At 36.7% G+C, this 21,263-nt stretch overlaps 1 protein-coding gene across 19 annotated transcripts in view; it reads right to left on the bottom strand.

Annotated features, from left to right (window-relative positions):
- Positions 1–21,263, bottom strand: part of Ppfibp1 (PPFIA binding protein 1) — a 227,915-nt gene that overhangs the window by 44,989 nt on the left and 161,663 nt on the right. For 11 of the 19 annotated variants that reach the window (XM_058576178.1, XM_058576186.1, XM_058576185.1 and 8 more), the window contains 5 exons: positions 12,950–13,036; positions 10,928–11,041; positions 9,815–9,946; positions 421–513; positions 10–102 (listed from right to left, as the gene is read on the bottom strand). In XM_058576178.1, the coding sequence (XP_058432161.1) occupies positions 10–102; positions 421–513; positions 9,815–9,946; positions 10,928–11,041; positions 12,950–13,036 (519 nt within the window). Of the gene's footprint in view, positions 1–9; positions 103–420; positions 514–9,814; positions 9,947–10,200; positions 10,849–10,927; positions 11,042–12,949; positions 13,037–21,263 lie in introns of those variants that run through there. The other 8 variants (XM_046435549.2, XM_058576189.1, XM_046435547.2 and 5 more) reach the window with 4 other exon arrangements.

Raw genomic sequence — 21,263 nt, 5'->3', positions numbered from 1 at the left:
CTACTACACCTTCAGTGACTCCCATTTTTGTTCCATCCGCTGCTTTTCATACTGCATCTGACCCACCTTGATTTTCATGCTAGAAAGTTTGGCCATTAAAGACTGGTAGAGAGACAGAGGAGTGAAAGAAAACTAGAGAGAAACAGACATACTAAATAAACAAGAAAACAGTATCAGTTTATAAAGGCGGTTAGATAACTCAGAGAAATGGCAGGTTACATTCTGGGAGATTAGTTAAGCCTTGTTTATTATTCAGAACAGTAGTGTTTATTTTCAAAGTTTCCAGCTTGGAGAAAAATATCATTTACTTATAAAATACCTTATTATCATATACTAAGTAGAAAACATTTTCATTTATATTACTGGTGACAGATGAGTAGTGGAGCTATTCAAATTTGTTTTTATAGGTAAGAAACTTACTTTGGTTGACTTAAGCTTTTTTTCATATTGAAGTCTTTCACTATCCATTTCACTGACTTTTAACCTTAAATCATTGATCTCCTGAATTAGTCCCTGTCCAAAAAGAAAAAACAAGAAACACATTAGGAAAGTGGTAGCAGTTACCTCAGTTACCTGCTGTACCAAAGTAGCAGCTTAGTTTTTCTTTTTTTAAGTACTGGGGAAGTGCTCTACCACTGAGCACTGAGCCACATCTCCAAGTTCTTCTAATTTTTTATTTTGAGACAGGTCTTGCTACATTTCCCAGGCTGACCTTGAGCTTGCAATTTTCCTGTGTCAGACTCCAGAGTCACTGGAATTATGGGTATGCACTACCTGTGCCACCGAATATCTGATCTTAAGAAGGTGGAAATCTTAAGAGGTAAATAGCTCCTAGGGTTTAAGTTGTGTGAATCAGGTCTGACAAATGGAAAACCAGTAAATGTATTTCCTTAAGACCAAACTGTTTAGAAAAAAATTTTTTGTAGTTGTTGATGGACAGCGTATTTATTTTCTTTCTTTCTTTCTTTTTTTTTTAATGTGGTGCTAAAGATCAAACCTAGTGCCCCACACATGCTAGGCAAATGCTGTGCCACTGAGCTATAGCTACAGCCCCAAATCAAACCATTTTCTTATTTAAACACTGCTTTAAATTCCCAATGCTTCTGCCCTAAAGTGGTGGGCTTACAAAAATAAAAGATTAACAAAGTTCTACTGTTTATATCTTGAGTGTCCCCAAGGACACAAGCTGTGATCCCCAGTATGGAGCTGCTGGGAAGTGGTAGAACCTTTAAGGGGTAGGATCTACTGGGAGGTTCTGAGGTCTTTGTCCTTTAAAGGGCCTGTAAGACCCTAACCCCTTTCTCTCTTTTTTGTTTCCTGGCCATGGAGTGAGCAATTCTGTTCTTCAACATGTTCTCCTGATGCTCTCCTACTTGCAAAAGGAACAAGGACAATTGATCATGAACTGGAACCTCCAAGACTGGGCCAAAATAAACATTTTTCTCTTTATACATTATCTAAGGTATCTGACATAGTGATGGAAAGCTAAGTAACACAGAAAAGTAGTTTCATATCTGACTCACAACCATTTCTTGGATGTTTCTAGACTAAAACTATGAACTCTGTCTTTTAAAATAAACCAAATAAATTTTCTTGTAAAGCCATTTACCTTGAAGGCCTTCTCATTGATACGTAAGTATTTATAAAAAAATTTTTTTAAATAATTTCTTCCTTAGTCTACAAAAATACAGATTACCTTTAAATACTTTAAACAAAAAGATTCTCAATTTGAAGATGAAGGTACTGTAGTTTACACATATATTTTACATAATACAATTTTATATTGGGAAAATGAGAAAGAAAACAATCTTAATGTTTTCATAATAGAATATAAAAAAACTTGGTACCTTTCTACTGCCACTTTAAAAAAAAACTAATTTGCCTGTAAATTTTGCCTAAATATTGAGTATATTTATTGTCTAGAGCCCAGAGAGGAAGAAAAGGAATTTAGAATGTTAAACAATAATAACTCCTCCAAATAAGAAGCTCAGATACATTGCAAAGGAGACTTTTTGTTTCCCCCTTTTCTTTTCAGCTATACATCACAAAGATTCCTCCATGGTTAATATCTTAATATCTCTTTCATCTTATATGACATTTATTTCTGGACAACGAGTTCATTGATTGTAGAGCAGAAGTATACAAACATGTCAAAAAAGTAGAATAATGCTTTAACAACTTTATTAACAGATTATTCTAAAATTATAAGTGTAATGATTCCAAGTCATAAACGCTGGGGAAAGGGATGCTACATAGGAATATACTTCCCAGTAAAACTATAAAAAGGGTTCTTGTAAAAAGGGTAAAACTATTCCCTACCTTTATAAAATTGCTTAATGATAATTATATAATGTGTTCAGTAAGAGAAAATAGACTTTTTTCCTTTTATGAGGTCAAGAATATGTGACTACTAAAAAAAAAAAAGTTTAGTTATGATCCCTTATTTTAAGTTCAGAACTGAAGTTCAAAGAAAGTCAGTTTCTCCCACTTAGTAATCATCCTTGCATAATACAAGTCATTAGTGATCTTCCTTCATCCAGTCTTTAAAATATATGTTATGGTTTAGATAAGAGATATTCCCCCAAAAGCTCATATGTGAGACTACAAGAAAGTTTAGAGGTGAAAAGATTGGGTTATGAGAGCCCTACTCTAGTCAGTGCATCAATCCACTGATAAGGATTAACAGGGTGCTGACTACATGTGGCTGGAAGAGGTGGGTCACTGGGGGCGTGCCTTAGGGTTTGTATTTTGTCTGTGATGAACAGTGCTCTCTTTGCTTCCTGATTGTCATGCCCTTCTTCCTTGATGTTATGCTTCACTTCAGGCCCAGAGCAATGGAGCCAGCCATCTATGGACTGAGACCTCTGAAATGGTGAACAAACTGTAAATAAACTCTTCCTTCTCTAAAATTGTTCTTGTCAGGTTTTTTGGTCACAGAAGGAGAAAGGCTGACTAAAACAAAATATTTTTCTACTTTCTCACTGTTAAAGAACAGCTTTGAGTTCCTATCTGGCACTGTTGCATATTTTACCACTTCCTTTAGTGGCAATTTCCAAAAGAGAAGAAGCATAGTGTATACTTCTAAACAAACAAAATTACTTGCCAAGCATGGTAGTACATGGTCTGAAATCCCAGTGGCTCAGGAAGCTGAGGCAGGAGGATCATAAATTCAGTCAGTCTTAGCAACTTAGCAAGGCCCTAAGCAACTTAGGGAGACCATGTCTCAAAATTAAATATAAAAAAAGGCTGGGGATGTGGCTCAATGGTTAAGTACCCTTGGGTTCAATCCCTAGTACCAAAAAGAAAAACAAACAAACAAACTACTCAATTATCTTTCATGGCAATACTTTGAACATGAATCTACATTTCCAACTTAGAAGAAATAAATCTTTCCATATTAACTCAAGTTGGAAAACATGGAAATTGATCCTTAGTATGAAAATCTTAACAGGGGAATATTGATTATTTCAATTAACTTATCAGAATTTCAGTCCTAAAGAAAACGTGTTATCTTCCCCTTTGTCCTTATAAAGAACTCAAGTTAGGGCTCCCACAGCAATTCAGTTTCTGACATCTGAGTTCTTACCAGAAGAGGGCACTGTTGAACAATATTAACCATCTCTCATCAGCAATTCCTGGGACAATCAAGCCTGGAATCTTTCAAGGTTTCAATATTAACTCATAATCTTTTGGAAACTGCCTATATTTCTTTCTCAATTCAATGTTTTATTAGAAATTACTATTCATATATTTTTAAATTCTAAGACAAAGTTAAAGGATTTGGGATTCATGATACAGCTAGGAAAACATTTTGTTTCTATTGAACAATAATAACAGGAACATATGCACATCCAATTCAGCTTTAATTCTGAAGACTTTTAATTATTTTCTTATATAACATCACAAATATAAAATAGTCTATAATTTGTAGGTATGTGCATACTACATTTTACCAATAGCATTCAATATTTATTAGAAAATCATCAGAAACTGAGTTCTATGGGAAGTGTGATGACAAGATCACCTTGCCTACGGAAGAGAATTCAAGAGTAAAGTAAGAAAGCAGTGGGGGAATGTGAAAGAAAATGCAGACTGAAAGGGAAGTGACCACAACACTTGGAGGGACCAAGAGTTCTTTTTGCAGAAGTGCAACAGAGGAGAAAAAAGAGAAAGAGGAGAGAGAGAGAGAGAGAGAGAGAGAGAGAGAGAGAGAGAGAGAGAAAGAGAGAGCAAAAGCAAGAGCAAGAGAGACAGAGAGAGCAAGAGAGCAAGAGAACAAGAGAGAGAGGGGCCCAGCAGGAGGGAGTTTTTATAGCCCAAATCTAACAGGGCCTCTGGTCTGCAAGCTGCCTTGTTGGCACAAAGGGGGGTTGAGTGTTCAGCCTTGAGTGGGGGTTGAATGTTCAGCTTTGATGCAAACAGGTGATAAAGGACCAGACAGAAGGAGGTTTGAGTGCATGGGCCATCCTGCAGCTAACATTTGATCAGCCTGCCCTGCAGACAACATAGTTCAGCCTGTTCTGCACCTAACACAGACAAACTTCAGAAATGTAAACATTGTTCTGGGATCATACCAAGAAATCCCAAAACATCTGCAATTTAGTCCCAAAGTTGGGATCTCTTACCCAAATTAAACTAACAGTTGAACAAGTTAAGACTTCTTTTAAACTTTGCATATCTTTGTAGATGTTATGAAGAAGGCCACATCTTGATCCCTTTTCCTTTTTTTTTTCCCCTGTAGTAGAACTAGCTTCCCTGCCATGTTGTCTACCTGTTGACCGAGTTCTATTATTATGTTAGGCAGTGACTATGAAGTCAGGAAATGACAGAAAAAAAGAAAGAAAAATATCCAAATGGATTTTTAAAGAAAGCACAAAACCAAGAATTTTAAAGACATTGGGTAACTTTCTAAGTCCTTTTTAAGCGCTCCAGTCTCAATCAAAGGAAAAACATTGCTCACATAGGTGACAGAGCTTCAAGATTGAAACACAAATGAGTTAGGGATTTCCTTTTCCTATGGAGGAAGCAAGAAATAAAAACAAGACTTTTCATTAAAGCTAAATCTTTGACAGGAAATTTAATTTTGCAAATAATAATGAGGTAAATCGCATTACCTCAAATTAGACTTTCAAACTGTGGACAATAGATAATATACATGATTAATCTGGGATCATGGTAGTACATAGTTGATATAAAATTAATATTTGATATGCAGAGAAGGGAAACATAAGGAAATGATTGCCTTCCCCTCTTTCTTATTTCCCATTTTATGATTTAATGTGGTACCTCCCCATCCTCTTAAGGAAGAAAATGAAATAGAAGAAAAGGAGGAGAGAATTTGGAGAATTTCTACAGCTCTTTACATTTAACTAATTTTTTTCTTTATCTTTTTATTTACTTATTTTAGTTTGGGGACTGGACCTAGATCCCTTCACATGCTAGGCAAACACTGTAACACTGAGCTACATCCTGGGCCCTACATTTCATTTTAAAGAACAAAACTACAAACTGGAACACCTGGGTTAACAATAAAATGGGGAGAACAGACAAGTTTGCTTAGCCAGCCACAGGTATTTCAGGTTATAGAATCTACCCTGAGTTTCAAAAAGGTACAATGAATTTCATTTAATTGATTTATGTGTGGAGCAGACCAAAAATAGAAGGCCAAATTAAATGACCTCCACAAAGCTTTGTGATTGTATGATTGCATGATGTGGACATATTCTCTCTATATATAAAAACATCCTCTTGGGTGGGGGTTGTGGCTCAATGGTAGAGTGCTTGCCTAGCATGCACAAAGCCCTGGGGTCGATCCTCAGCACCACATAAAAATAATTAAATACAGGTACTGTATCCAAATACAACTAAAAAATAAAATATTTTTTAAAAATCCTCTTATTATGTAAGTAAATAATCAGTGTGCCTCAATAAGGGCTACTAATAAAATCATGCATATAAATACATTTATTTTAAAACTTAAGGGACCTGTGCGGGACCCAGGCCCACAGTCTGGGTCCATCCTGCCACAGGCAGACAACCACTGGAGCTCAGGTTCCAGCACAGGAACGCCTCTTCCAGCCAGCAGACCACTGCAGGAGCTTACACCCAGCCCAGATTCGCCCACACGGACAGGGTACGTCCAAGTTCGCCACCTCCGCCGCACCTGGGACCCGAAGCCTAACCCACTTGCATCTTGGGACACTGCAAACATCACCATAGTCTTCCGCACGCAGTAGCCCCTACATTTTTGACAACAGACAGAGCCTAGAAGCAGCTGCATCTCAGAGCAGACATCACAAAGACAGCATGAAGCCTACCCTTTGAGCCCCATCTCTGTAAGACATTGCATCCATATTGGGGCACCTCCACTATTATCTCAATATTGCCACTACCACGTCTAGTTGCAGTAGCATACATTGAGGGACACCAGCAGGGTCTGGAAGCCCAACATCAAGGTGAGGTACAGACAATCTGCACGGGTTTTACAAGAACATAGGGTAGAAACTGTAGTATCTCAGATTCACACTGCAAGAAAGTAAGACATATAGACAACATGAAAAAACAAGGGAGGAAAGTGCCCCCAAACAAACCAGGATACTATAATAATAGAACCCATGGACAGTGAAATTGTCAGAAGGCTCATAATTAAAATGAGCTGTGAATTAAAGAATGACCTAAATGAACAAATATAAGCAAAAAATTGATCACTCCAACAGATAAAAGAGCAAATACAGGTGGCAAAAGATTACTTCAAGAAAGAGATAGAGACTCTGAAAAAAAAAATAACAGAAATCCTTGAAATGAAGGATACAATAAATCAAATAAAAACTCATTAGAAAGCATAACCAACAGACTAGATCACTTGGAAGAAAGAACGTCAGATAATGAAGACAAAGTTTACAATCTGGAAAATAAAATTGATCACACAGTGAAGATAGTAAGAAACCATAAACAGAACATCCAAGAATTATGGGACAGCATCAAAGACCAAAGCTAAGAGGACTAGAGGAAGGCACAGAGTTTCAAACCAAAGGAATGCACGATCTCTTCAATAAAATAATATCAGAAAATTTCCCAAGCATGAAGAATGAATCAGAAAACCAAATATAAGAGACTTTCAGGACACCAAATGTACAAAATTACAACAGATCTGCACCAAGGCACATTATAGTGAAAATGCCTAGCATACAGAATAAGGATAGAATCTAAAAGCTGCAAGAAAGAGGAATCAGATCACATATAAGGGGACACCAATTCATATCTCAGCAGATTTTTCAACCCAGACCCTCAAAGCCAGGAGATCAAGGAACAACATATAACAAGCTCTGAAAGAAAATGGATGCCATCCAAGAATCTTATATCCAGCAAAATTAAGCTTTAAACTTGGTGATGAAATAAAAACTTTCCATGATAAACAAAAATTAAAAGAATTTACAACTAGAAAGCCTGCCCTACAGTACATCCTCAGCAAAATATTCCACAAAGAGGAAATGAAAAACAATGATGAAAATCAGCAGAGGGAGGTATTACACTAAAGGAAAAACTAATCAGAGGAGAAACCAAGTCAAGTTAAATACCAAAAATAAACAAAAATGGCTGAGAATACAAATCATGTCTCAATAATGGTCCTGAATGTTAATGGCCTAAACTCACCAATCAAAAGACATAGACTAACAGGTTGGATCAAAAAAACAAGACCCAACAATGTGCTGCCTCCAAGAGACTCATCACATAGAAAAAGACATTCACAGACTGAAGGTGAAGGGTTGGGAAAAATCATACCACTCACATGAACTGCGGAAGCAAGCAGGGGTTTCCATCCTCATATCAAATAAAGTAGACTTCAAGCTAATCAAAAGGGGTAAAGAATGACACTATGTACTGCTCAAGGGAAGCATACACCAACAAGACATAAGAATTATAAATATATATCCCCCAAAGATAAGAACCATATGATCATCTCAATAGATGGAAAAAAAACATTCAACAAAATATAGCACCACTTCATGTTCAAAACACTAGAAAAACTAGGGATAACAGGAACATATCTCAACATCATAAAAGCTATCTATGCTGAGCCCCAGGCCAACGTCATTTTAAATGGAGAAAAATTGAAAGCATTCTCTCTAAAAACTGAACAAGCCAGGGATGCTCTCTTTCTTTCCATATGCAACAAAATGAAAAGTAAACCCCTATCTCTCAACATGCACAAAACTCAATGCAAAATGGATCAAGGACCTAGGAATTAAACCAGAGACACTTCATCTATTGGAAGAAAATGTAGGCCCAAATCTCCATCATGTCAGATTAGGCCTCAATTTCCTTAATAAGACTTCTATAGCACAAGAATTAATATCAAGAATAAATAAATGGGATGGATTCAAACTAAAATGCTGCTTCTCAGCAAAAGAAACAATCTGTGAGGTGAATAGAGAGCCTACTAATTGGGAACAAATTCTTACCACGCGCACGTCAGATAGAGCACTAATCTCTACAATATATAAAGAACTCAAAAATCTTAGCACCAAAAAACAAATAACCCAATTAATAAATGGGCCAAGGAACTGAACAGACACTTCTCAGAAGATATACAATCAGCCAACAAATATATGAAAAAATGTTCAACATCTCTAGCAATTAGAGAAATGAAAATCAAAACTACTCTAAGATTTTACCTCACTCCAGTCAGAATGGCAGCTCTTAAGAATCCAAACAACAATAAGTATTGGCGAGGATGTGGGGAAAAAAGCACACTGCTGGTGGGACTGCAAATTGGTGCAGCCTATCTAGAAAACAGTATGGAGAATCCTTGGAACACTGGGAATGGAACCACCATTTGACCCAGCTATCCCTCTCCTTGGTCTATACCCAAAGGACTTAAAAACAGCATACTATAGGGACACAGCCACATCAACGTTTATAGCAGCACAATTCATAACAGCTAAACTCTGGAGTCAATCCAGATGCCCTTCAATAGATGAATGGATAAAAAAAATGTGGCATATATACGCAAGGGAATATTATTCATCAATAAAAGAGAATAAAATAACAGCATTTGCAGGTAAATGGATGTAACTGGAGAATATAATGCTAAGTGAAATTAGCCAATTCCCCAAAAAACAAATGCCGAATGATTTCTCTGATTTAAGGATGCTGATTCATAATGTGGTGGGGTGGGGGTGGGGGAATAGAAGGATTAAATAAACTCTAGATAGGGCAAAGGAGAAAAGGGGAGGGAGAGGAAGGGAAGGGGCACGGAGGTAGGAAAGAAGCTCGAATGTACCTTAAGTACATGTATGAAGACACGAAGGACGTGACTCTACTTTGTGTACAATAAGAGACATGAAAATTGTGCTCTATACATGTAATATGAATTGTAATGCATTCTGCTGTCATATGTAACAAATTAAAAATTTAAAAAATAAATAAAAGAAAGGATTAATATTTCAAATCAAAGTCCCCAAATAAAAATTACCATTAGCATTTAGCAATAAAATTCATTATAATAAAGTTGACTTGCTTATATTTTGGTGCTGGGGATAGAACCCAGGGTCTTGCGCATACTAAGCATGTGCTCTACTACTGAGCTAAACCCCCAAAAGTTTATTATTAAAAAGAAGTAGGATGAAAGTACATGGTAATGAGCTACTTCTCCTTCACACCTTCAGGGAATTTCAACTTTGCCCTAGGAGAGAGTGTGTGTGTGTGTGTGTGAGGGAGAGAGAGAGAGACAGAGAAAGAGAGAGACAGAGACAGAGAGAGAAAGAGAGACAGACAGACATAGACACACAGACAAAGAGAAGGGGTCACTTACCTCTGTGTCTTGAAACCTGTCTTCATAATCCAGTCTGTCCTTCTCTACAGCTGACAGTTTTAACTTCAAGTTGGATATTTCAGCGATTAGATCCAACTTCTGAGTTTCTAAGGATGTCCTACTCAGAAGCTCCTATTAGAATATAAGAAACACATTCAGAAGTTATTTTATTATAAATGTCCACATGTAAATTTGGGACATTTCTGATTGCAAAGCAGCGAAGATCTGAAGTAAGAGGGTGCCTTGAAGAATAATTACTAGACATACGTACTTTTAGATTATTTACTATTCTCTGAAGAGAACACATATCAGTTTATTAAAGCAGATACACACACACACTCACACACACACCCAGGCTGGCCTACAGAACTCAGCCTCTGCAGTACCTGAGATTACAGGAGTGCACCCCTGCACTCAGTTGTTGTCTATTCTTTTTTTGCCTTGGTACAAGGGATTGAACCCATGCTAAGCCTGTACTCTACTACTGGGTTACACCCCCAGATCCTTTACATATTCCTAAGCCTGATGATGATGATGATGATGATGATGACGACGACGACGACGACACGTCTGCTATGTACCAGGTACTGATGTGACATATATTAAGTGATTCCATCGCCTCAAAAGTCTTGTGAGGTAGAAACTCTTATCCTCATTCATCAGAAGAGGAAACTGAAGAACAGAGAGGTTAAGAACTTGTCAAAGTTCCATGGCAAGGAAATGACAGAGCAGGAATTCAAACTAAGCTGTTTTGCAATAGCGATTTTATTTTGTCCACAACCTATAGGGCCTCTCATATATGAGCACTGTGTGTACAAGTTTTTTCCCAATAACATAGGCCATGTATAGTGATTATCTTTTCCTTAATCATAAAATATGTCCATGATTGAGTTAGGGAATTGTGTGAATGCAAAAAGAAGAAAATAACCTACAATTCCATTAATATTTTGATTCTAATTAAACACTTTTTGTCTGTGTAGTTTGGGACCCTCTTACTCTAGTTTTTAGCTTAAGATGTGCCAGTCAGAGTGAGTCTGGAAATTTGCTGCTCCATCAGAGTAAAGACAGACACATCTCACCACCACCTCTACCCTCATCATATTTTACACATACCTGCTGCAGCATTTCTTCTGTGGCATTCAGTTTCTCTCTGTGCTCTTCAAGACAAAACTCCAAATCTCGAATCTTCTCTCCCTGAGCCTCCACCTGGTCTGTTAACACACTGACCTATATTTAGAGTAAAATACTGCAATGAGTGAGAGAGAATTTAGGTTCCAATAGGTGTGACGGTACACACAATCCCAGCAACTTAGGAGGCTAAGGCAGGAGGAGTACAAGTTGAAGGTCAGCCTGGAAAACCTAGCCAGATCCTGTCTTAAAATTAAAAAAAAAAAATGGTATGGGATGTAGCTCAATGGTAGAATGCTTGCTTAGTATGTTTGAGGCCCTAGGTTTGTTCCTAGGACCACACCACTGCCCCCCAAAAAAAGGAAGGAAAGAAAAAAGAAAAACAGAATTTGGATTCTATTGGCATAGTTTATTTCTCTAAGTGAACACAAACTAGAATAATCTCACTACTCATGGTGGTAAAGAAAAACAATCTGAGGGGCTGGGGTTGTGGGTCAGCGGTAGAGCACTTGCCTAGCTTGTGAGATGTCCTGGGTTTGATCCTCAGCACTATATAAAAATAAATAAATAAAGGTATTGTGTCCAACTACAACTAAAAAATAAATATTAAAAAAAAGAAAAAGAAAAGCAAAACAATCTGAGAAGACTACAGAGGTCTTTTATAGTACTATTTACATGTTGCTTCTGGATCTAAGAATTCCTGTTCAGTTTATGAGAAAATTAGTGCTGACTGGGGATGTGCAATGCTTTATCGATTTCAATCATTGATGAAAAAATTTATGAACACAATTTCTGTTTGGGGGGATGTAGGAGATAGTATTAGAATGGAAGAGAGGAAATTAAGTTAATATTTGAAGCAGATATTGTCAATGAGTATTCAAATATGATGCTTGAAGAATAAGGAAAAGAATCCAGGGAATTTAAATTCCACAATATCTTTCAAGATCACACTGACTGCAAATGTATTCAAAGCCAAGATGCAGGGCTAGGGGTGTAGCTCAATGCTAGAGTATGTGCTTAGCATGCATAAGCCCTGGTTCAAGTCCAAGTATTAAAAAACAAACAAACAACAACAACAAAAAAACACCCAGGGTACAATGAAACATATTCAAAGATCCACAAGAAACTGTAGGCTTACTCCTTCATCCTTAGTACTTATTGAGATCTACATGTTTTTCCTCACTGATCATCAGCCTAATAAATATAATAATATAATAAATATTCATTTAGTCAAAATACCAAAGTAAAAATTACTTGTCCAAACACTATGAGGAAGTAAGTAAATTTAGTCTACAAGCAGGATTCCACTCACTGTTGTGTTCTGTTCTGTTTGACCCATGGTATCATTTTATAAATAGAAAAATTATATATTCATATTCAGAAATTATAACATTGACATTTTTATACTACAGTTATATATTTGAATTTCTGTTACATATTAAAACATCAGATCAAATGATGGATGATATTAGAAAGTCTTATCAGATGATAGTGAGCTTGTATTCAGACTGGCCCTGAAGGGCTGAGGCTAAGAACTGCTCCCTCTAGGCTGGATACACACTCCACCACCATCCTCACTACTTCCTAGTGTGTACAGATGGTCTACTGCACTTTTATTTAGCAACCTTGTTTTTGTAAGTATCTGAACTGACCATCTCAATTTAAAATCATCTTGTAAGTACAGGCTTCCCTTGGTATCTGTGTGGGATTTGTTCCAGCATCCCTGCAAATACCAAATCTGTAGAAGCTCAAATCCTTATATAAAACAGCATGGTATTAAATATGGTCTATGAACATCCTCCCATATGCTTTAAATCACCTCTAATTACCTAACACAATGTAAATGCTATGTAAACAGTTGTCATATATATTGTTTAGGAAATAATGACAAGAAAAAAAAAAGTCTGTACATGTTTAGAACAGCTTCAATTTTTCCAAATATTTTTGATCCAAAGTTTGGAGGGCCAACTGTACATCATGAGAAAAGTGACATTTAAAATTACTTGCCTGAAGAACAAGGGATTCTTTATCATTTTCTAAGCGAGCTAGCCTTTCTTGATATACATCTCCATTCCCAGGTAAGTGTCCATTTGTCTGAAAAAGGAAATAATAATGTTAAGACTGACTCTCTATTTTAGATTGATGTTGTGAGTAAACAAAAATTGTATATTTTAGTCCAAGGAAGTGGAATTACATTCAGCACAAATGTCACTGCCATTAATGGAATATATGAGAATTCATTTACTAATATACATAAGAAAGGCACATTGGACATTTGGATATGACTTTATCAACCTAAACAACTTCTTAACAATCAGAAAATAATGACTCTCAGGAACAGCATTACTTATACTCTTCAGTGACAACTGACACACTCTCAGAATCATACAAGGTCTTGAGAGTATATGGTGGGGTCTGATATCACTGTTTTCCCTGAACCCTCAGTATCACTAATTCTGGGTGTAGAGAGAGGTTCAGATCTTTGACACTCTTCTATTCCCACTATATCCATCCCCAGGCTCCACATCCAGGACAGCAGATGCCTGCCTTTAAGTAGGAGAGAACAGGGGCAACTTAAACCATGGACTTCTTCCTGTTCCCTCAGGTCTTCTAATCTCAGAACAAACGTTCCCTACTTCTTTGAAGCCTTGAGTCCTGGAAGCCTTTCCTTCTTCTCCCAAAATCTTAACCATTCAGTGAACACTCATAGCACTGACTCTGCTTATCAGTGTCTTACCACTTTCTCTCTTCACCTCGTTAACTTCTTGTGAGTTTGTTTGTTCATGTAATGCCATGTTCAGCTCCTGGGAAAAGCCCCTAAACTGGTATCCTCTTATAACTTCCATAGCATCTGGCTTAGTGCTCTGCACATACTGACACTCAAATCTTTCTTTTCTCTCCTGCCTACTTTTTTTTTTTTTAAAGTCAGATTTGGGTATGTTTATACCACATGCATGGTACAAATGCCAAAAGAGGTATAGATTAAGAAGGAAGTATAGATTCCTTTTCTCAGCTATCTCACTGGCAAGTCACTTGAAAAAGCTCACAAAGAGCAGAAGTGTAAAAATACCACTTGAACATATAATATGTGATTTGTGTCTTGTAATCTCATTTAACTAGTTCACAATCATCTAATACGCAATCCTCACAGAATTTCTAGATTCTTTATTCAAATACAACAGAAATAAAAGCTAGCTGGAGTCCAGAATGGATAGATGGGGACATCCAGAGTTCAACTGAAAAAGCAAGTAACACCTTTAGAACCATAGGAAAAATACAAACTGTATATAAGATGTTACATCTGATATGATGTCTATTATTTTTCCAATTAACTGGTGCCATTGTTCTACCTTTCCAATTAATGCACTTTCCAGTATTATTTCTGGGAATAACAAAAGTCATTTGTTGGGAAGGAAAAATCAGACAAAAATGAGGCTTCAACAACAACAAAAAACCCAAATTTCAGAATGTTTTTTCTACAAACTTAGGCATGCTGGATCATATTTCCCAAGAGGCCAAAGAAAAATCAGAAGCTAATTTAGTAAGTGTGCAATGTACATTTAGGGTAGATAAAAAAAATTAAGATCATCTATTTGACCACATACCTATACAATTACCACTACAAAACTCTGTTCATGTTGTTAACTCAAGTGCCCAGAATTAAATTACAAGAGTCTGAAGGAGTGGTCTGAATGACTTCCATCCCTGTAGACTGCTGCAAATGAAATTCACATAACTTCTTAAGGACAGTTTTTTGGAAAACAGCCAGGAGGCATAATGCATGTTCTCAATTGAAAAAATGCTGAGACATGCCCAGTATAACTTTAAATCCCTCATTTTGATTACGAATACTAACAGGCATCTGATTTTAAAATGCCACACAAGCAAATTTTTATAAACATACTTCTCATCAGGAAGAAAAAAAATGCTTTCTGTTCATTGAAGACAAGAACTAAAACTTTTCTTTTTCCTTTTTTTAAGTGATGAGATTTTGCCATGTTGCCCAGGCTGAATACTGGGCTCAAGTGACCCTCCTGTGTCAGTATCCCAAATAGCTAAGGCCAAGTAGCTGGGTAGTACATACCAGGGCACTCCACCAAAGTATATTCTTATTCTTTAGTGTGCTGGGGGTTGAACTCAGGGCCTCACGCATGTATGCATACACTCTACCAGTGACCTATCCCCCTAACTCCTTTTTTTCTGATTGAAAGAAATGTAGCCAGATTAGCAGAGTTTCCTTTCAAACTATTAAGTATGACAGAGAAATGGATGTTCCAAAATCAGTTCATCAAAATAAAACAAATGATGGAAACTGATTCAAAATGAGCAAAATTATGTTTCTCAATATACTCACACTTATAAACACTTGCTGTACTCAAGATTAGTTTAAAATTTTTAACACATTTTTTAAAGCAAAATTTAAGAGTCACTATTGGAATAGTTACATACTTGTGTTAACTTATTCATGCAGGAAAAGATCTGTTCTACCTACTAATACCTCTGCCATAAGACTGTGTTGGAGGTATATCTGTTAGGTTAATACCTTGTCACCTCCATTCTTCCTTCAACTCCTGTGCTCCACTATCAGATCACTCAAAACCTTCCCAAATATGGCATGCTTTTTCACATACTAATTCCTTCTACATGAAATGTCTTTCTTTTCTTTTCCTATTTTTTTCTGAGGCTTTAGGGTCCATTTCCACTGGGAGGTGGTAGGTGAGGTCTTCCTTGAAATAATGGTTCACTTCTGTGCAAGTTACAGCATCAAATGCACCTTCATTACAGCAGGCATCACATGAAATGGACTAAGTTTACACTTGGCTATGGATGTGTCCCTTTCTCAGCAGATTCTACATTTTTTATGAGTAGATTCATCTTGTACCTTACACCATAGGTATTAACTAAATAATTGCTGAATGAAGGAACAATGATATGTGTTTGACAAACACTGGTTGAATGTAAGATGAATGCATGTTCATTTTTAACCTGGCCTTCTTGCTTCTTGGTAAGACTTTTATTCACGTGTCCCTCCAACCATGTATTACTCCATGGCTAGCCTCTGGATGAGCTCCTTTCTCCTTGTGCCTGTGATCCTTCACCACTATGCTTAGGAGGTGGTCTTGGAGCCTTTTGGATGGACAAGTTGGCACCTTTCTTACACAGTTTTTTAGTACACAATTCACTACATTTACTTCTCCATCTTTCCTTCCTTCCAGCCAGTGTCCGGATAACTAAAAGCTCAACATTCCCCTTCTATTTGGAACCCTGATTTCCTGTTTCCTTTAGACCATCCTGTATACTTAAGCATTGTGCAACCCCTATTGACCTACATCCATTTGAAAGTTTAAGTCAAACTGGAATCAATGAGGACTTCAAAGTACAACATCCAAATAATGGTGTATATGGAGGATCAAGTGGAAATTCAGCTCTGAAACAGTAGTGAGACTTTAGGAAATGTATGGTGTTCATCAGATTATCCTGGCATGGGGGAAAGAAAAACATCTAAAAAGCTATAATCTTCATAGAATTATTGAATCGAGAACTAGCCAGTAATCTCACCTGGGAATGTGAATTTTCTGAACACACATGGCAAGTGCTATACATAACATTAGAGTACCACCTACCTTACTCTTCACCATCTAAGTGAAATCTTTCTTATAAATTTTCCTTGAATTAGTAAGTATTAAAAATGAAAAATCAAATGTAATAACTTTTAGTATTTTCCCTTTGTACTTGTTTAAAACTTTATTAGAAAATTTCAAATACATGTAAAATTAGACTATCTTAAAACCCCATGCACACACAACTTAATTTCCATAGTTATTCATTCATGTAAGTGGGAGCCTTTGCCTGTTATTTCCACTTAGAGTATTGTTTTCCCTTGATTTTCTGGGTTCTATTGGTTTGCATTAGACTACAGTTTTCTTCCTTGTTTCACCATCTTCATTTTGCTTTTTTCTTTCTTCCTGGGCTCTATTCTCCTATCTAAATCCAAAATCAACATACAAGGCAGTGATTTGCCACAATGGTAGTTATTTAGAAAACAGCAACATAATTTGAATGCAATAGACCCAAATCAGGGTGCTATCTAAATGAAAATGGGGGGAAAAACCCCAGTCCTTTTATAATGACACTAAATGTGAATAAATAGTTAGACTAGTATTACTACATATACATAAATACACATATCCTATCCAGTGTCCTTATTGTTAAAAGCAGTTTTAAAAACTGTTTCACAGTCTTGACACACAATTTTATTTTTAAAAGTTCAGCATTGAGGGGGGAAACATGAGGCTCAATCCACTGTCTCATTTTTTTAAATTTTTTATTGTTGGTTGTTCAAAAACATTACATAGTTCTTGATATATCATATTTCACACTTTGATTCAAGTGGGTTATGAACTCCCATTTTTACCCCATATACAGATTGCAGAATCACATCAGTTACACATCCATTGATTTACATATTGCCACACTAGTGTCTGTTGTGTTCTGCTGCCTTTCCTATCCTCTACTATCCCCCCTCCCCTCCCCTCCCCTCCCCTCCCCTCTTCTCTCTCTGCCCCCTCTACTGTCATTCATTTGTCCCCCTTGTATTATTTTTCCCTTTCCCCTCACTTCCTCTTGTATGTACTTTTGTATAACCCTGAGGGTCTCCTTCCATTTCCATGCAATTTCCCTTCACTCTCCCTTTCCCTCCCACCTCTCATCCCTGTTTAATGTTAATCTTCTTCTCATGCTCTTCTACCCTACTCTGTTCTTAGTTACTCTCCTTATATCAAAGAAGACATTTGGCATTTGTTTTTTAGGGATTGGCTAGCTTCACTTAGCATAATCTGCTCTAATGCCATCCATTTCCCTGCAAATTCTATGATTTTGTCATTTTTTAATGCAGAGTAATACTCCATTGTGTATAAATGCCACATTTTTTTAATCCATTCGTCAATTGAAGGGCATCTAGGTTGGTTCCACAGTCTTGCTATTGTGAATTGTAATGCTATGAACATCGATGTAGCATGCTCTTTTTAGGTCTTTAGGGAATAGACCGAGAAGGGGAATAGCTGGGTCAAATGGTGGTTCCATTCCCAGCTTTCCAAGAAATGTCCATACTGCTTTCCAAATTGGCTGCACCAATTTGCAGTCCCACCAGCAATGTACAAGTGTACCCTTTTCCCCACATCCTCGCCAGCACTTGTTGTTGTTTGACTTCATAATGGCTGCCAATCTTACTGGAGTGAGATGGTATCTTAGGGTGGTTTTGATTTGCATTTCTCTGACTGCTAGAGATGGTGAGCATTTTTGCATGTACTTGTTGATTGATTGTATGTCCTCCTCTGAGAAGTGTCTGTTCAGGTCCTTGGCCCATTTGTTGATTGGGTTGTTTGTTATTTTATTGTCTAATTTTTTGAGTTCTTTGTATACTCTGGATATTAGGGCTCTATCTGAAGTGTGAGGAGTAAAGATTTGTTCCTAGGATGTAGGCTCCCTATTTACCTCTCTTATTGTTTCTTTTGCTGAGAAAAAACTTTTTAGTTTGAGTAAGTCCCATTTGTTGATTCTAGTTATTAACTTTTGTGCTATGGGTGTCCTATTGAGGAATTTGGAGCCCGACCCCACAGTATGTAGATCCTAGCCAACTTTTTCTTCTATCAGACAGCGCGTCTCTGATTTGATATCAAGCTCCTTGATCCATTTTGAATTAACTTTTGTGCATGGCGAGAGAAAGGGATTCAGTTTCATTTTGTTGCATATGGATTTCCAGTTTTCCCAGCACCATTTGTTGAAGATGCTATCCTTCCTCCATTGCATGCTTTTAGCCCCTTTATCAAATATAAGATAGTTGTAGTTTTGTGGATTGGATTCTGTGTCCTCTATTCTGTACCATTGGTCCACCCGCCTGTTTTGGTACCAGTACCATGCTGTTTTTCTTACTATTGCTCTGTAGTATAGTTTGAAGTCTGGTATCGCTATACCTCCTGATTCACACTTCCTGCTTAGCATTGTTTTTGCTATTCTGGGTCGTTTATTTTTCCATATGAATTTCATGATTGCTTTCTCTATTTCTACAAGAAATGCCGTTGGGATTTTGATTGGCATTGCATTAAACCTATAGAGAACTTTTGGTAATATCGCCATTTTGATGATGTTAGTTCTGCCTATCCATGAACAGGGTATATTTTTGCATCTTTTAAGATCTTCTTCTATTTCTCTCTTTAGGGTTCTGTAGTTTTCATTGTATAAGTCTTTCACCTCTTTTGTTAGGTTGATTCCCAAGTATTTTATTTTTTTTGAAGATATTGTGAATGGAGTGGTTGTCCTCATTTCCATTTCAGAGGATTTGTTGCTGATATATAGGAATGCCTTTGATTTATGCGTGTTGATTTTATATCCTGCCACTTTGCTGAATTCATTTATTAGCTCTAATAGTTTCTTTGTAGAGCCTTTTGGGTCTGCTAGGTATAGAATCATGTCATCTGCGAATAGTGATAATTTAAGTTCTTCTTTTCCTATTTTTATGCCTTTAATTTCTTTCGTCTGTCTAATTGCTCTGGCCAGTGTTTCGAGAACTATGTTGAATAGAAGTGGTGAGAGAGGGCATCCCTGTCTTGTTCCAGATTTTAGAGGAAATGCCTTCAATTTTTCTCCATTCAGAATGATGCTAGCCTGAGGCTTAGCATAGATTGCCTTTACAATATTGAGGTATGTTCCTGTTATCCCTAGTTTTTCTAGAGTTTTGAACATAAAGGGATGCTGTACTTTGTCGAATGCTTTTTCCGCATCTATCGAGATGATCATATGGTTCTTATTTTTAAGTCTATTGATGTGGTGAATAACATTTATTGATTTCCGTATATTGAACCAGCCTTGCATCCCAGGGATGAATCCTACTTGATCATGGTGCACAATTTTTTTGATATGTTTTTGTATCCGATTCGCCAGAATTTTATTGAGGATTTTTCAATCTAGGTTCATTAGAGATATTGGTCTGTAGTTTTCTTTCTTTGAAGTGTCTTTGTCTGGTTTAGGTATCAGGGTGATGTTGGCCTCGTAGAATGAATTTGGAAGTTCCCCCTCTTTTTCTATTTCCTGAAGTAGCTTGAAAAGTGTTGGTATTAGTTCCTCTTTAAAGGTTTTGTAAAACTCTGCTGTATACCCATCCGGTCCTGGGCTTTTCTTAGTTGGTAGTCTTTTTATGGTTTCTTCTATTTCCTCAATTGATATTGGTCTGTTTAGGTTGTCTATATCCTCCTGACTCAATCTGGGCAGATCATATGACTTAAGAAATTTATCTATGCCTTCACTATCTTCTAATTTATTCGAGTATAAGGATTCAAAATAATTTTTGATTATCTTCTGTATATCTGAAGTGTCTGTTGTGATATTGCCTTTTTCATCCCGTATGCTAGTAATTTGAGTTCTCTCTCTTCTTCTCTTTGCTAGCATGGCTAAGGGTCTGTCGATTTTGTTTATTTTTTCAAAGAACCAACTTTTAGTTTTGTCAATTTTTTCAATTGTTTCTTTTGTTTCGATTTCATTAATTTCAGCTCTGATTTTAATTATTTCTTGCCTTCTACTTCTTTTGCTGTTGTTTCGCTCTTCTTTTTCTAGGATTTTGAGATGAAGTATGAGATCATTTATTTGTTGGTTTTTTCTTTTTCTAAGGAATGAACTCCAAGCAATGAATTTTCCTCTTAGAACTGCTTTCAATGTGTCCCATAGATTCCGATATGTTGTGTCTGTATTTTCATTTAACTCTAAGAATTTTTTAATTTCCTCCTTGATGTCTTCTATAACCCATTGATCATTCAGTAACCTATTGTTCATTCTCCAAGTGATGTATGCTTTTTCCTTCCTTCTTTTATCGTTGATTTCCAGTTTCATTCCATTATGATCAGATAAGATGCATGGTATTATCTCTACTCCTTTATATTGTCTAAGAGTTGCCCTGTGACATAATATATGATCTATTTTTGAGAAGGATCCATGTGCTGCTGAGAAAAAAGTGTAACTGCTTGATGTTGGGTAGTATATTCTATATATGTCAATTAAGTCTAGGTTATTAATTGTGTTCTATAGTTTCCTTATTCAACTTTTGTTTGGAAGATCTGTCCATTGGTGAGAGAGGTGTGTTGAAGTCTCCCATGATTATTGTATGGTGGTCTATTAGACTCTTGAACTTGAGAAAAGTTTGTTTGATGAATATAGCTGCACCATTGTTAGGGGCATACATATTTATGATCGTTATGTCTTGTTGGTGTATGGTTCCCTTGAGCAGTATGTAGTGTCCCTCTTTATCCCTTTTGATTAACTTGGGCTTGAA

The sequence above is a fragment of the Marmota monax genome, unplaced genomic scaffold, assembly GCF_021218885.2.
Source record: "Marmota monax isolate L192 unplaced genomic scaffold, Marmota_monax_Labrador192_F-V1.1 WCK01_AAM20220418_F8-fsc00012, whole genome shotgun sequence".
NCBI classification, from domain to species: Eukaryota; Metazoa; Chordata; class Mammalia; order Rodentia; family Sciuridae; genus Marmota; species Marmota monax.
The sequence above is the reverse complement of the archived record's forward strand: the minus strand, read 5'-3'. Positions and strand labels throughout refer to the sequence as shown.